Source organism: Lepidothrix coronata, unplaced genomic scaffold, assembly GCF_001604755.1.
Source record: "Lepidothrix coronata isolate B3197 unplaced genomic scaffold, Lepidothrix_coronata-1.0 Scaffold12, whole genome shotgun sequence".
NCBI classification, from domain to species: domain Eukaryota; kingdom Metazoa; phylum Chordata; class Aves; order Passeriformes; family Pipridae; genus Lepidothrix; species Lepidothrix coronata.
This window is the reverse complement of record NW_016690192.1, coordinates 4,142,481-4,157,901: the sequence shown is the minus strand read 5'-3', so window position 1 is coordinate 4,157,901 and position 15,421 is coordinate 4,142,481. Positions and strand designations below refer to the sequence as shown.

Below are 15,421 nucleotides of genomic sequence, written 5' to 3'. Positions count from 1 at the left end.
AGTTACAATCTGAGGGATAAACATAACATTTCTTTTGGTTGACCTCATTTAATGGGACAGATTAATCTATGCAAATGCATCAGACACTCATCTGATCCAAACATGCAAAGAGTATTTATAGATAGCCTCAAGTGTCTGTCTCTGTTGGGTGACTGAAAGAGATGGTGTTTCTCCTCATGCTGTCCCTTCTGCTGTCCTTCACTCTAGCACACATTTCACTGCTGTTAAGGGCTCTGCAGGGTCCTGGGCAGGCTGAGTCCTTAAATAAATATTTACAGAAGGGATGCAGTTCTGATCTTTCATTTTACAGTGGTGAATCTCTCCTGATTGCAACAGGATTCCCATTTCTGCTTTGCAAGAGCAAAAAATCAGGAACTTGTTAAATAATAGAGTATTGTAATATGTATAAAGGACACATTAGGTGAATGAAGGACTGTGAAAAAACATGTACAAAGAAGTGTTTATATCTACATTTGAGTACAGATGTGTGCATGCAACATTGCATTTCATGTCTATGTTCCAACTCAGTATCCCTCAAACAAATGAAAAACTCTTCCTAGACATGCCATCCAGTAAAATACCTAAAAGGATAATGTTGCAGTCACTTTTACTTAATTTATACTTCTGTTGATGCAGTATGTAAAATACCATAACCATTAAAAGTGTAATAGTGAGTGAGGATTCCTAAATAAATTGGAGGGTCTCCATCTGCTGTCTGACGTTGGGAGTGATACTCTTCCATGGTACGGTGGTCTTCAAATTTAATTCCACAAAGGAGGCATCTGATCACAGTTTAATTTCAGTGCAAAATGCTGCCTGGCAATCAATAAAGCAATGTCAAAGGACTTTGATTTAATAGGAGCCAGAGATAACGTTCCCTGTCATATGCAGAATAGAGAGATGGGAACATTTCATTTCATTGTAACAGATAGCATGTAACTTGGTTTTCAAAAAAACTCTAATAAATCAATATCCCTGTATTATCTAAGTAAGATCCTGTCATTAATTTTAAACGCTTAACACACCGGGAGAGCCTGAAGTGCACCTTCAGCTCAGCCACGTTCTGCCTGAAGTCAATGGCAACACTTCTACTCTCCTACGAGCAAGCAATCTTGATCTTGGGATGTTAAGAGCCATTTACTGTGAAATGAAAATGAAACATGTCCAGTCTTTTGTTTTATATGGAGTCATCCATCTCTTGCAGGCTGCCTCTCCTTTCAGATTTCACTCCCTGTCCTACAGAAGTCCCATCGCTTGTCACTTGCCCTGCACACGCTTAGCCTTTTCTTTTCTCTTGCACACACAGACATCCTCTCTGCTTTTGAATTTTAAAATGTTTGGTTTTTTCAAAACTCTAAAAATAACTGGTTGTTTAGAGATTGCCTGGATACCATGCTGGTTTTCAAAATGTGCTTTTCTCAAAACCAGCAGGAATCTGGACCTCAAAAGAATTCTTTGTGAGGCTTTGCCTGCTCTCAGAAATAGCATTATCCCTAGAGGATATAAGAGCAGGTCAATATATCAGAAGGTAGAAATTGAATAATAGATTGTTTTAGATAAGCTTTTCAAGGACGTCATTCTAAGTAGAAATACTTCTCTATTACTTTGATAATAGAATACTATTTAGACCAGAGTGAGAAAGATTCTGGCACTACAAGAGATGCTTATAGGAGTCTTAGATTTGTGTCCTGACTTTGAGGAGAGCTTTACTCATACATTTAAAACAAAATTGAGTCTTTTTATTATTACAGTTCACCAAAGTGGAATTTTAAGTAAAATGTGAACTTTTGCATTTAGCATGATTTCAAGTTGAATAATTGCATTTCCATTAGTTTTCTGGGGAAAATAATTGTAGTAGTTCTATTACTGCTTGAAATGAAATCTCTCTCACTGGCTGATGTTGAGTGCTGCAGAGATAAAGCAGGTCTGGTACCAGTTCTTAGAGATATTGGAGATCTCAGCTGTAGCTCTGCAGCTCCTGCAGAGCAGCCTGGCCTCAGTCATCCCATATGAAGCTACAGGTATCTGCAGCCCCTGCTTATATATATACCTACAAATACTGATTCTGTGCCTCAGATGCCATGTAGGTAATAACTAGGAAGCACATTTTTTATTTAATTATATCTCGCTAAAAGACACTAAGAAAAATCTTCAGTGGAAGCTCTTAGTCGACTTACTAAAGCAAGTCAAGTTGGTCTAGATTTTGAGAAAAAACCAGGCTTAAAGAGTTCAGATATTAATTGGTTTTGATACCAGGATGTGTTTGCTTGTTTGAATTCCATAGGTGAATTGAGATCCAGGTAAAGCACTGATGAAAGAAAAATTATACTGTTTTTTAATCCAACATTTTGATGTCATTCTCTACTGTTTTGTTTTTTAATAGCTACTACAGCATCACCATGCAGTTCATGAAATTTCATACATCGCAAAGGATATCACAGACCACCGAGCGTTCGGATATGTATGTGGAAAGGAGGGGAACCATAGATTTGTGGCAATAAAAACAGCCCAGGCAGTAAGTATCAAATCACTGTCATTTTCTACCATGTAACTCAACTAAAAAGCTGTTCATAGCAAGCTATTCAAGAGGCCAATCTTGGGTTGTTTCTGATTCTGCTACACTAGTCATGAGTGTCTGCTTAGATGTTCCTAAATAGCAAGTTAATGAAACCAACTTGGGCAAAAGGGAATGTATTTCACTATTTCCAGTTTTTCATGATCATTTCTTATTGTTTTTCTTTCTGGCTAAGCTAGACTGGATGCAGATAAGTTTGGTTATATTCCTGTACTCATTGAAACCTACATTGTGTATAGTCTACTGTAATTCTGTCGGATGTGAAACCACTAATAATTTTGCCTTTATATTCATGCATATGCCTTTTATATTCATAATGCTTTTTATATTCATAACTATAATTATAATTAATTTTCAAGTATAGTTAGTTCAGTAGAAATTAACCCAAGCCTGGATGCTAAGTTAGAAATTAATTCTATATGAGGTTCAATTGTGGAGATGCTGTAACTGCTCTATCAGCAGGGTGGGATAAGAGGTGTATGTTTTCCCATGCAGAAATTTTCCTTCCTGTTTTTGCTTCCATAGGCTGAACCAGTAATCCTGGACTTGAGAGACCTGTTTCAGCTCATCTATGAACTGAAACAAAGGGAAGAAATGGAAAAAAAGGCACAAAAGGACAAACAGTGTGAACAAGCGGTATACCAGGTACACGAATAAGCTTAGACTACTGCCAAGAAAAGCTTGGTTTGAAGTATCCCCCCAAGTTGCTCCAAAGAGGCACTGAGCATCCTCAGCACTTCTTAACAGCAATGGGTTTGAACGGTGTTGGCTTCAAACGGACCAGTGTGAACCCAACAGCCATCGTGAGCTCAGACATAGGATTAAAGTGATGAAAGCTGTCACTTGGGGTGTGATGAACCTGTTTAGCAACTGGAAATGATCTGCTCATTTCCTGCCTAGTGTTTCTTCTAATTCAGAAGGAAAACTTTAATGAAGGTCAGTGTTGTAAGTCAGGTTTTAACAGTGTCTGATACTTTAGGGAAGGTTAAATATATTTCTGAATGTGTGTATTTGAGTCAAAGCAAATGAGGTGCAGATTGTTAAACTCGGATGAAACTTGAATAAAGTTACTTTGTGCACTAATGTGACTTTATCTGTATCCTAAAGAAACAAAACTATATACTTACCTGCCAATTTTGCTTATTTCTTTGCTGTCCTTTAATTTCTGAGTACAGTTCTTTTATCTCTGCTGTTTATGTTCTTTGCTTTTACTGCCTGTCCTCTTACTTTGCTGTAGACAATTTTGGAAGAAGATGTAGAAGATCCTGTATACCAGGTAATTTCTGAAGCTGTATGGCCTTGGAGTTTCAGAAATGATTAGATATATGTTATCTTCAAACACAGCCAAAACCTTTAACAAGATGTTTTGAAACTTACCGAGATAGGTCTTGTGAGAAACCTTTCAGATTTTTATAGAAAGTAGCATATTTAGAGATTAAGCTGTAAGTAATAGCACCATATGTCTGTATAGAATAGAATAGAACATGTTCAGTTGGATTAATGTGTCATAAATATTACTTAAAATGTGGCTTGTGCATCCAGATTTTAAGTTTCCAAATTAGATTTGTCATCGTTTTTTAATACAAACTCTAACTGGAAAGGGAGCTACTTCGAGAATTAGGGAAGGTGACATCTCGTTTTGATAGTAATAAGTTGACATTTTGTTTTTGTCTTCTGTGGAGCCAGAATTTAATTCAGAGGGTGAATATTTGGAAAAAAACAACAGTGACATTGATGTTGTAACACACTCCCTTGTTGGTGTTTGGGTTGCAATTTAATAACAGATCTGAAATTTAAGTCTTGTTTCATCCAAGCAAAATGTCTGGGAGCAAAGATGATTATCAGAAATACGTCAATATATTCATGTCTGATACCCTACTGAGTGTGAAGAAGAAAAAGATGTACTTTAATTCTTATGTTTTTGTGCTGAAACAAAAATATGCGATAGTTGACTTTTTTTTTCCTGGGGATTTTGTGTTCCTCCACTTAGGCATATCAGTGGGAGGCACGTGAAAGGAACCAATTCAAGCATTAGTGAATATTGAACAGTGCCTGAGGTGCAGCAAGAAAGATGATAAGAATGAGGATGCCCTAAATTACTATTCAGCTTTTATAATGTCAGGAGTTTTACTCTGTACTCTTCACAATAAAGCAAGAACCTGAAAATTAAAAATGTTGTGACAGCCTTTTGCCATGTGCCCTGTCCCATGTGCACCAGCCTGTTCTCCCAGCTTGGATTTAGCATTTTTATTCATAGATAATAAATATATGTGGAAATAATTGCCATTATGTAAAAAAGGCAAAATTCATGTTGACTTCAGAAAATTAATACTGGGCCACAGGCGGTCTCCCTAGTGAGAAAGAACTAGGAAGTTGCTCTAATGATCATTAGAGGAGATTTAGGGCTATTCATTGCCGGTTTATGAAATATGAAACAACCTTACCTGGTGCTTTCCAACAAACCGGTTGTCCTGCTGCCAGCCTGTACTTTGAACTTGTTTCTTTAATGCCTGCCTTTGTTTTGACGTGGAATTCCAAATCGCCTTTTTCCCTTCTGTTTCATCTTTGACTTTTCCTCTCTGGCGGCTGGTGTAATAGTACATTGTGTTTGAGGCTGGACACGAGCCGATCCGTGAGCCTGAAACGGAAGAAAACATTTATCAGGTATAAAATCTCTACCTTCGGTGTTTCCATTGCAGCGATTGCAAGCATTTAATAAAGCACATTTCATATATAGTTCACTTTTAGTTTTCATTCATCACAAAAATGTCTTGGTATTTCATTCTGGTGACATGACGTGAATTATCTGCCTGGTCTCAATGTGATTTTTCTGTTGTTTGTCATTTCAGCTTCTACAAATTATATTAACTTTGTCAACTTATGAAGGGTCTTAAACTTTTGAATACACCATATAAGGTGATAAATAGTGGATTCTCTTTTTCTGTTAATTTTTTGGAATTTTTTACACCTGTTCTGAGAAGCATGCATATCATAGAGGCCAGACTATCCAAGCAATTCCTAGAAATTTTGATGGTACTGCTCTTCTTTCTGGCTAACCAAGGAAATAACTGAGCAAAACCTCAGAGTTCTCAAGGGATATCCCCCAGACCAGGGAAAGTGTTTTCAGAGTGCATATGTTATGTTAGAGCCCAAGCTCACATTCTTCACCCTGACAAAAAATTGCATTGAAAGTAATATAAAATAATCTTTTGTCATTCAGTTTATCCTCAAGGGATCAGTACAAGGTTTATTAAAATGTAATGTAATTCATTTTGTATCACATACTAGAGGCAAATCTGAAGATAGACAGAAATCTTTGTATGCTGTAAAAAACCCTTTGATTCAAGGAAATCATTTAGTGTGGAGGGGAAGGAGTTTCAAGCAGTGATTAAGAATTTCATCTAGCTGTGCTAGAGGTTGATCTGCAAATAGGAAAAGATTTTAAGGTACACAGGAGCAAGGATAGAACAATAAAAAAAAAAAGGGAAAAGTATTAGGTAATGAGAAAATATAGGAAGATAATAGAAAAAATGATAGGATAGTGTAGCTGTAAGCCAAAATAGAAAGAAGCTGAGTGAGAAAGGGAAATGCAGGTTAAACATTAGAAAATAACCATTACAGGGTCATTAATATGAGATTCATTTGATCTATCTCTGCTGATCTCCTGGCACCCCCACAACCCCCACTGGAATATGTATCTTTTTGCATCTCTAGACCAAGGCATGCAAAGCTCTCAAGGTGAGAGTCTGCCTAAGGCTGAACATTTTCAGTATTGAAAGTTTGACTGTTTTCAGCATGCTAAAAAATTACTTCTCTATTTGTCAGGTTTATGCTGCAAACAAAAATCCCATGAGAACTACATTCAGGCAAAAAAATGCCGATTGTTGTTCATCAAAGTACGGAGCTTTTAGTGACATTTTAGAGAAGTACTGGTGGAAGGAAGCAAAATGGGGCTGTTGCTCACAGTGTTTGTAGATCTTAGAGCGAACCTTGGTGGGAAGACAATTTGGAACTGTATTCTGAGGAATGGCCCAATGAACAGGAGGGCTTTATGGAGGAAATTCTGGAGGAATTTCTTTTCCTTAAAATGGAAATTAAAGATGATAAGCAGGTAGTGAGGTCTTACCTCATCTCAAGGTACCGGTGTTATTGTCCTGTAAGTCACCAGAGAATTGCTGAAACCTTTATATGACACTATATGAATGTGATGAAGTGTTTCCTCCCACAGTGGTGCACAGAAAATACCTGTGATCAATATACCATACTCTGACTATATGCAGTCTAGCACTGTCCTCTGTATTTACTACAGGCAGTACCTTGAGTACAGCAAATGCTGAAATTAGGGAGCCAGGGGTCTTTTTGTGGTATCAGTTGTAATTGATGGATGCTGAGGCATTGCTGCCACAGACTGGCTCGTAGCCATGAGCTTCCCACAGGCTTCATGAGCTCTTGGCTACTGTAAATCTGAGTTTCCACAGTTCAGATTTTACACGCAGATCACGGACAAAATTGTTTCTCAGAACCATCCAGGCTACTATTAAAAATCAAATTAGAAAAGGTCCTCTTTTTATTTTTTCTTTTTTTTCTTGTGTGTGTGTGTTTTCATTTGTTTGCTTGGCATTGTGGGGTTTTTTTAGTTTGATGCAAAGCTGTGGCAGCTTCTATTATTTACTACAAAGCCTTCCCCATACTACATGTGTAACTGCTCAATAACCTCATGCAGCCTTGCTTCAGCCTCACCAAATCTTTCTGCTGGTTTTGCTGTGGCGTTTCATTTGCTGGTGTGCACTTCTCCCTTGGTGGAAAAGATTCCCTGTGGGGAATTGCAGATGAAAGATATGTGCTGAAAGTGACAATTTCTATTTCTCTTTAGCATAATAGAGGTCACAATTTTCTTTTTAAGCATTCTTTCTCTGTCTGTCACCTTTCTTTGATACATTACCCGGAAGACTCTCTGTGTCTGCTCTTTTAACGTTGTCTATGTAAGTTGCTGTAATGTGTTAGGCAAGGACTCAGTCACTGAGCACATACCAATCCTCTCATCTAGTGTCAGATGGCTTAATAGCATCTCTCCTCTTGCCTGGTGTTCTGGTGAGGTGGAGATGGGATTCTGGGAGGTGGTTTGGTGTTGTCATTGGCAGCAGCACTGGTCTCTGTGGGGAGGCAAGTTCTGCTCCATGAGGAGCTGACAGTCCGAGATGGAGGTTTTTGAATTGCAATGCTTGTATTGCTGGTGAGACACAGATACATCCAAATGTTTCACAGCCTGTCACAGTTAGAGCTGACAGCAGCAGCAGTGCTGGTACCTCTTTGCTGGTATTGTTAATCAAAGGAAAAACAGAAATCCTTTGTGGACCCCCTGTGTGAGTAGCGATGCAAAAAGCGTGATGATACATGGGAAGTAAAAACAGCAGGAAGACAGGTGTCACATTGGGAGAGAAGAATGTCTTTCAGAAAAGTTTCTCTGTCTTGTATTAGGAGTCAGCTTTTCTCTACATGTAAACTGGAATAAAAAAAGGGGGATTGATAGTGCAGGGAAATGTTCATTCCACAATAAACTGCAGGCAGATGTGCAAAGTGGGGTGACTTCATAGAAAAATTGGAAGGAAGAAGAGGGGAATGACTGAAAGGAAAACTTTCTAGAGACCAAAAAAAAATGCATCCTGATGAAAGTTTAGAAACAGTTTATCTTTCCATACTTGTCCTCTTTTTGTGAAGACTCAGCTTTCTAGTCACTTCCTAAATAGACTCTTCCTGGTTCCTGCTCTCACACTGTCACTTACAGCTCTCTCTCTTAACAGACTGTTACTGCCAGGAAATTGAATTGCTCCACTGTTACCAGTTCCACATATCTAATGTGATAGGTAGTCTAAGTGGAAGTGGCCAGTACTTTGAGAAAACCAAGGCAAGCAAATCATTCTCAGGATAGGAATAGAAGAGGTCTTTTGAAAAGGTTATTCAGTTTCTGTGAGGGTTCTGCACTCACGCTCTCGACAAACTTCTTCAATGTGCACTGAATTAATGACACAGTTTCCTGTGAAGATTGTGGTGTTAAAACGTGGGCAAGAGGACAGTAGAGACAACAGCAGAGGGAGGTTTTCATGTGTTATACAGAATATTATACAGAATAATTTTTCAGAATAAGAAAAGATAGCACATCTCAATGAATAAGTATCATTCCTTCAGCTTCCCCTAAACCAGTCTGAGTGAAATATCAGAACCTTAAGATGTTTTTTGTCTTAAAAAACAAAAAGGTAACAATTCTACATTTGCAGTATTATCTTTTAGTGACCTGTGAGGTTTCACTGATGTCTGAAATGTAATTTTCATATGTTATATGCCCTGTTCAGTGGAAAAGCAACCCTGATTTTCTTAGAGTATTTGTACCAGTTTAGAAAATGTTTTTACTATTCTTTTTGCTTTTGTCATTTACAATAAACACTCAGTGCTTCTAGGAAGAAAAAGAGATACACACACAAATTATAAATATGGGAACCAGTGGTCCTTGGGCAAGCACAGCCCTGTATAACAAAGCAACTGAATTTACATGAACAGATTATAAATGCCCAAGGTGTAAATCATGACTGTTGGCCCAACTAAAAGCTCATCCAAAGTTTTTTAGGTGTGTTGTCCTCTGTCCATGTCTCCTCTGTCATACTTCAAGAGGCCATTAATTCCGTATCAAAACTGCAGCATTATAACCAAATATCTCACAGAGCAGCCACAGGGCCCTGTCACTACAGGGGTACATGTTATGGCTTTTCTTGACTTAGATTATTAAATTAATTGGAAGGAAGAAATCTAAACCCGTAGGTGAAACATCTCTTACCCTCAGATCAGTAACTCTGCTCTGTGTCTCTGGGAAGATGAGATACTCACTTGATCATAACTTCCATCACATAACTTCGCATCTCTAACTCTCAAGTTATATGGAAAAAACAGCCATTTCAGTAGGAAGCAGATCCAAGTGCACCTGGAATTCATGCAACCAAAATTGTCTGATAATGGAAATCTCTTTTCTGAATGCTGCTGAGCTATAGGATTTAGAAAAACCAGATAGATGATGTTTTATTTCTTCAGTATTTTTTCTCCATTACTGGTGCTACTGGGTTGAGAAGGGAACCGTCCTTGATTTCATTAGTATTAAATTACTACCCTGTACATAAATACAAGTTGCTGATTTCAGGTTTTCATCCAACTTCCTTGGGTATTGACCTCAGTTTTCCTTTGATTTTGCAGGTTCCTACCAGCCAAAAGAAGGAAGGCGTTTATGATGTGCCAAAAAGTCAACCTGTAAGTGTAAGTATCTTCCCTGTCTATATAAAGTAAAGAAAAGATGTGAAAGTATATACAGTAAAGAAGCCTCTGTGGCTTTCATTATTGTCTGTAACATTTGGTACATTCCTTGTGATGTGACTTTCATCAGTGCTGTGTTATGGGTTGGTTGGGTTGGTGCAGAGTAACCAGGATTATAATGTCACTTATATCCATCTCATTCATTGCTTGAATCTCCTTTCTGTCTTCTCCAACTCATTCCTTGAAAGTCACCATGTGTAAATGTGTTATTTGTGGTTAGGAGTTGACAATGAGCCTTTTACATGTTAATGCATGACTTACTGCTTGGGTTGGAAGGGTTCCTATATTACCCAAACCTGTACAAGTCTTGCTCTGAGCAAGGATGAGCTGCATTTTCTCCCCTGTAGGATCTGCCAGAGCTGCACTTTATATATTGTGCTCTTCACAGCTTGGTTTAGTCAGACAGCGGGGGAGGCAAGGTCTGAATAGAGAATGAGAGAAGTAGCACTAGGAAGAGGTATGTCAGAGCATTGTGACCTCTACAGTGATTTTCTGCAGCCTTAATGGCTATTCTTCTCAGATCATTTCCTGGTGAATACCGTGTGCTGATAGGTAAAAGATTTTATAGGGAGCTTCATATCAAATATTACCAAAAAAAAAGGATATTTGCATGAGAATTACTTTTCTGTCATTTGGGGAAAAAAACCAAACAACCGAACAACTTACATCAAAGTCCAACCTAACATATACCATAGAAAAGCAATTATTTTTCCAATAAAGCCAACTTCTGTGGTAGATTAGTAAGTGCTGTAGAGTTGTAGGGCAGAGGTACATGCAATTGCCATCAGTTTAGCTGTGGGAAATGCTGAAAGGAAAAGCAAAATTAAGTGTACAAAAAGACCTCACTCAAAATGTTCCTGAATGGCAGAATTTTTTCTCTATGTATTGCATTCCTTCCCTGGATGTTGTGGGCTGTAATCAGTGCATTGAGAATCCCTCCCAGTATTGCTATACATTATTTCTCTAGTGCTTTAAGTATACAAGAGACTAAGCTTAATTCAGCTTAATTTTCTTTATCCTATGCCTTGCATGGACAGTAAAATATTAAAAAAATAGTAATAATATACTCTTGTATCCAGAAATCACCATTCCCTTTCTGTGTATTGGCATTTTGAAGAGGTGAAGAGTTTATCCCCAAAGTATGTAAGAAATGGTAACAAGTGATTGAGAGAAGTGGAGTGACAGATGCCTTAGCAACAGGGTGTGCACTTGCTGAAGGGTGGGTTGTACTTTTTAATATAAATTTCAGCTACAAAGACCTCAAGAAATTGTTCAGTTGCTTTGGCTACACAGAAAATTAGTATTTCTGAGGATTTGTGTGATAGTAGGGAAAAACAAAGGAAAAGGTCAGGAATTTCAGTCTACTGTAAGTGTGGGAAAGAAGCCTGTATTCAGTAGAGAGTGATTCCTTTCAGACGAGGCTGTGGTAACTTGCACAGCTTGGGCTGAGCGTGGAGACCGAGATGTGGAATAAAAAAGATGAATGCTGGGGAGGGGCTGGATGGGGGCCTGGATTGTGACATCTCTGGGCTTTGCACAAACAAATAAACCTTGCCATAAATATTTCATGATAAGCCACCAGAAGCACGGAGGCATCGTCATGTTGCTTGGGAAAATCTACTAAAATAGCTCACGTTGCATAACTAATTAAGGTATTTGTGGGCACAAAACAGCTCTTGATTTTTCACTTGCTTTTCGTATAGCTTTACATGTAGTTCAGTGTTACAGTTCTTCTGCCATACATTTCCTGTTACTTTTTTATTATTCCTTCAGTGATGTTTCAGATTTACCCAGGGCATAGTCTGTAATTTAGGTCGTTGCAGTAGGACTGGGTGTATAGGACCCTTGCAGTCATGTCTGCAGACACCTGGTACTAGGCTGTCCTGGTAAATAGCATGACTGAGATACAGGGCACATGGAACCTACTCTGTAATCATCAAATACATTTAATCTGTCATCTCCATGAAGCTGGTTGCACCTTATTTTTTTTTTTCTATTTCATGGTTAAATTTAAAGGGATTAAAGCTTTTCCTTTTAACAACTTATGTACTTTAATTTATGAAGAAAAAGAGAAGAGGAAGAAAGAGGCAGCTGAAATTCTGTTTCACCTTTTTATATTAGTATGTATTAAAAGAGAAAAAAAGAGCAATAGCTCTTAAAATTAGCAATTTAATATTCCACTGCCCATCTGATTTATTGCTCACCCTTCCATGTATGAGACTCTCTGTCATTGAGACACTTGCCATAATTTTTTTTTTCAATTTATAGCTGTCATTATTATATAAACCTCTAAAATTCAGTCTGAGGGCAAATAATCTAGCTCATCTACCTGGTTTAAACGTGTAAGGACACTTTCTTTATTAGGAGGTCTTGCTTTCAGTAATTTCATAATGGATGAATGAAGTGAGAAACCTTTTGTAGCTCCTGATAGGTTTCAGGCACCATGAATCCTCTCTCCTGACAATAAATTCAATGCTTAATAACAATGCAGCAAGTTTTGGTTGAGTTCAAACTGAATTGCCCATATTCCCTGGACAGAGATCAATCTTCCATTTTAGGATTGTTTTCCTCTGGTATGTTCCCAGGCAAGTTACCTCTAGTCTGTGCACTGAAAAGTGAGGGATGCTGAAGTAGTCATTTAGGTGCCTTCCAGCCTTGACTCTCTGTAGCCCGTGGAGGGAATTAGGCACTTCACAGGCCAGGTTGGATGGGACTTGGAACAATCTGGTCTAGTGCAAGGTGTCCCTGCCCAATGCAGGCAGTTGTAACAAGATGATGTTTAAGGTGCCTTCCAACGCAAAACATTCTGTGATTCTCTGATTCTATGAAATTCCTTCTGTCTGCATGACATGTCCCTCTCAGGTGGAAATAAACATTTGTCTAGATTTCATTCTTCATTGGCTACATATGAATTTTAAATGACTTGCAGGTATGATGACTTCTAAAAGTTAGGCTTAGCTGAGGTGAGATTCACCACAGTGTAAAGACTGAAAGCCAGAATCCCCATTTCAGTCTGCTTTGAAGCTGGGAAGCGTAATTCACACTGATTTTTCAGTAAGATACATCTTCCTATGACAACCTTGGGCAAATATTTCTCCATGCATGGGGGATCCCACTGAGGCTGAAGGTATAGAGCATCTTCCTGCTAGTGCCACGAAGCAGAAGTGTTGAACATTGTGCATGCACTGAGATAGCTGATGTGCCTACACAATACTGTGCCACTGTGTGAGGCCATTTGTCAGCAGGTACCAAAGTACTTTATAGTCTGGCTCCTCATGATCTCCGATATCAAGTAATGTAAATACGGTGCAAATGAGGCGGAAAGGAATGAGTCTCAAATCTCGGGATTTGAACCTACCCGCTGAACTCAATTATGAGTGGTGGCTGGTTGCCAAGTCACTTCTCTGACATTGGGATGAAAAGATTGCTTACTCAATATGATTCTTTTATTTCCCTGTCTTTTTGCTGCATCCCTTCCCAGCAAATCCTGCTCTCCTGTAGATTTCCTCTGCCGGCTGTGCAGCTCAGCTCCTAACCCACACTTTTTACAGTATCCAGTTCCCTCCCAGTATCTCTTCCTTCTCCTGTATCAACTTGTACTTCTTGTTTTCATTCTTATTTTCTCTCTGCTCCTTCCTTAGACCAGTTCTCCTATTCTCCATTCATTGAGAGCAGACATCAAGCCAGACAAAGAAAGCAAGCTCACCCCAAAAAGCTTGTGTTAAGTGGTGCACACTCCGCTTAGAAATTCTAGTTCTGTGTGTAAAATTAACTGTTGTAAAAAACGGAAATGTTTAATGAGCTCTTTTTGTCATAATTTCCCTTCATCTCCCATTAAACATCCGCATCAAGTTCTACCTGTCATGGTGTTTTTAGTAACAAGAGTCAAACTGTAAATACCCTTCACAGAGACTGTCAGTCACGTCACAATAAAACCTTCTCTTCTCATCAAAATGTCTAAACTATCTGCTTAACAATTTTATGAAGGCTTTCAAACAATTCATCTTACTGCTGTATAAAGATCCAAGGCACTATAGCTGGTGCCTTACAATGCAGGCACTCATTTGGCTGGTGCCAACTACATGGAGAATATTAAACCAGGATGGCATGGACAGGGAGGAGCAGATGAAGCTGGACCTGAGCACACTCAGGTTTAGAAGCCATAAGATCTGCCTGGTCATTCTGCCCAAATTAGGATGCTGTGTTTGGGAAAGCTCAGTTTTAATTCTGACTGGGATAAGCTCAGTTTTAATTCTGGCTGGGATTACAGTGCCATTACATGTCTGGCTTTTCCCTAAGTTTGTATCAGTGGCTCTGCAGAAGCAACTTGCAGATTTGCATTGACTTCAACCTCCACAATCCAGCTTTCAGGACCAAATTCTCAAATGGGAGGAGAAAGAGAGTGCACAGATATAGTCTCTGACCATCTGTGATGAGAATGCTGTCCAGTTTTATTTATGTTTGCTAAAAGAGACACCTGTGTTCAACCGCCCTGACTCAGTTACACTCAATTAAACCCCATGTGTGAGGTTTAATATTTCAGTGTGGGACATGCATTTTTACAGGTACAGCTATTTGTTGCAAAATTTGCAAATATTTTAATTTGTTATGATAATGTCTTGTGGCACAAGTTGATGTTTTGGTGGGCCTTTGCATTTTTTTAGAATCATAGAGTCATAGAAGTGTTCCACTGGAACACTGACAGGGGTGTCTTACAGAGATCACAACCATAAGCTTGTAGCTGCTATGCTTAATGGGATGTTAGTTGCTAACTAGTTCTAATAGTCTGTCTTTATATTGTTTTGTTTGACTTTCTATCATTTATTCTTTTTTCCGGGGGTTATTTTGTGCTTTATTCCTTAATAAAAATTTTATTGGCACAGGAAGCAGAAACCAGGTTCTTCTCCTTAGTCCTCCCAGTTTATAGCATCTGTAACATAAAGTGACGAAGTTTCTTCATGTGTGTTAAATACATGGTTTATGTAGGTCTTAGCACCTGAGCTCAAAATTAGGGATTTTTCAACTGAATCTTGAAAATTTGTTCTTGCATTGTCAGGTAAAGCAAGTACACTTAGAAAGTTGTTAACCTGAATTCAGAGTCTGATTTCTAACAAATCCAGAGGGCTAGATGTTTGAATTAATCTGTTGTTAGTGTATAGACTATTTAAGATTAAGAATCTTAATCTGGATATTTTCTGAGCATTGAAAATGTGCCCAGGCAAATTTCAGGGTTCAGTCCATCCCTTATTTTATATTTGGTGAGTCAAATAGCAGGTTTTTGCAGTCAGTGTAGGAATGCTGTTTCACAGATGAGAATATAATGTCCTAGTTTAATTAATATAATTAAATAGTTTAATATAATGTCCTAGTTCTTTTATGCCATATTGATATTGTGGGCCACATCTTGAGCTCTTTTTAATCTGTAGGAATTGTCCTGCTAGCAGGCTTTCCATTCCTGCATTGGTAATACCATTCACCCAATGTGATCCT

General features: G+C 38.4%; 1 protein-coding gene across 16 annotated transcripts in view; it reads left to right on the top strand.

Annotated features, from left to right (window-relative positions):
- Positions 1-15,421, top strand: part of DAB1 (DAB1, reelin adaptor protein) — a 434,251-nt gene that overhangs the window by 392,706 nt on the left and 26,124 nt on the right. For 12 of the 16 annotated variants that reach the window (XM_017805607.1, XM_017805611.1, XM_017805605.1 and 9 more), the window contains 5 exons: positions 2,384-2,515; positions 3,101-3,220; positions 3,813-3,851; positions 5,174-5,239; positions 9,815-9,874. In XM_017805607.1, the coding sequence (XP_017661096.1) occupies positions 2,384-2,515; positions 3,101-3,220; positions 3,813-3,851; positions 5,174-5,239; positions 9,815-9,874 (417 nt within the window). The remainder of the gene's footprint in view (positions 1-2,383; positions 2,516-3,100; positions 3,221-3,812; positions 3,852-5,173; positions 5,240-9,814; positions 9,875-15,421) is intronic. The other 4 variants (XM_017805620.1, XM_017805618.1, XM_017805614.1 and 1 more) reach the window with 3 other exon arrangements.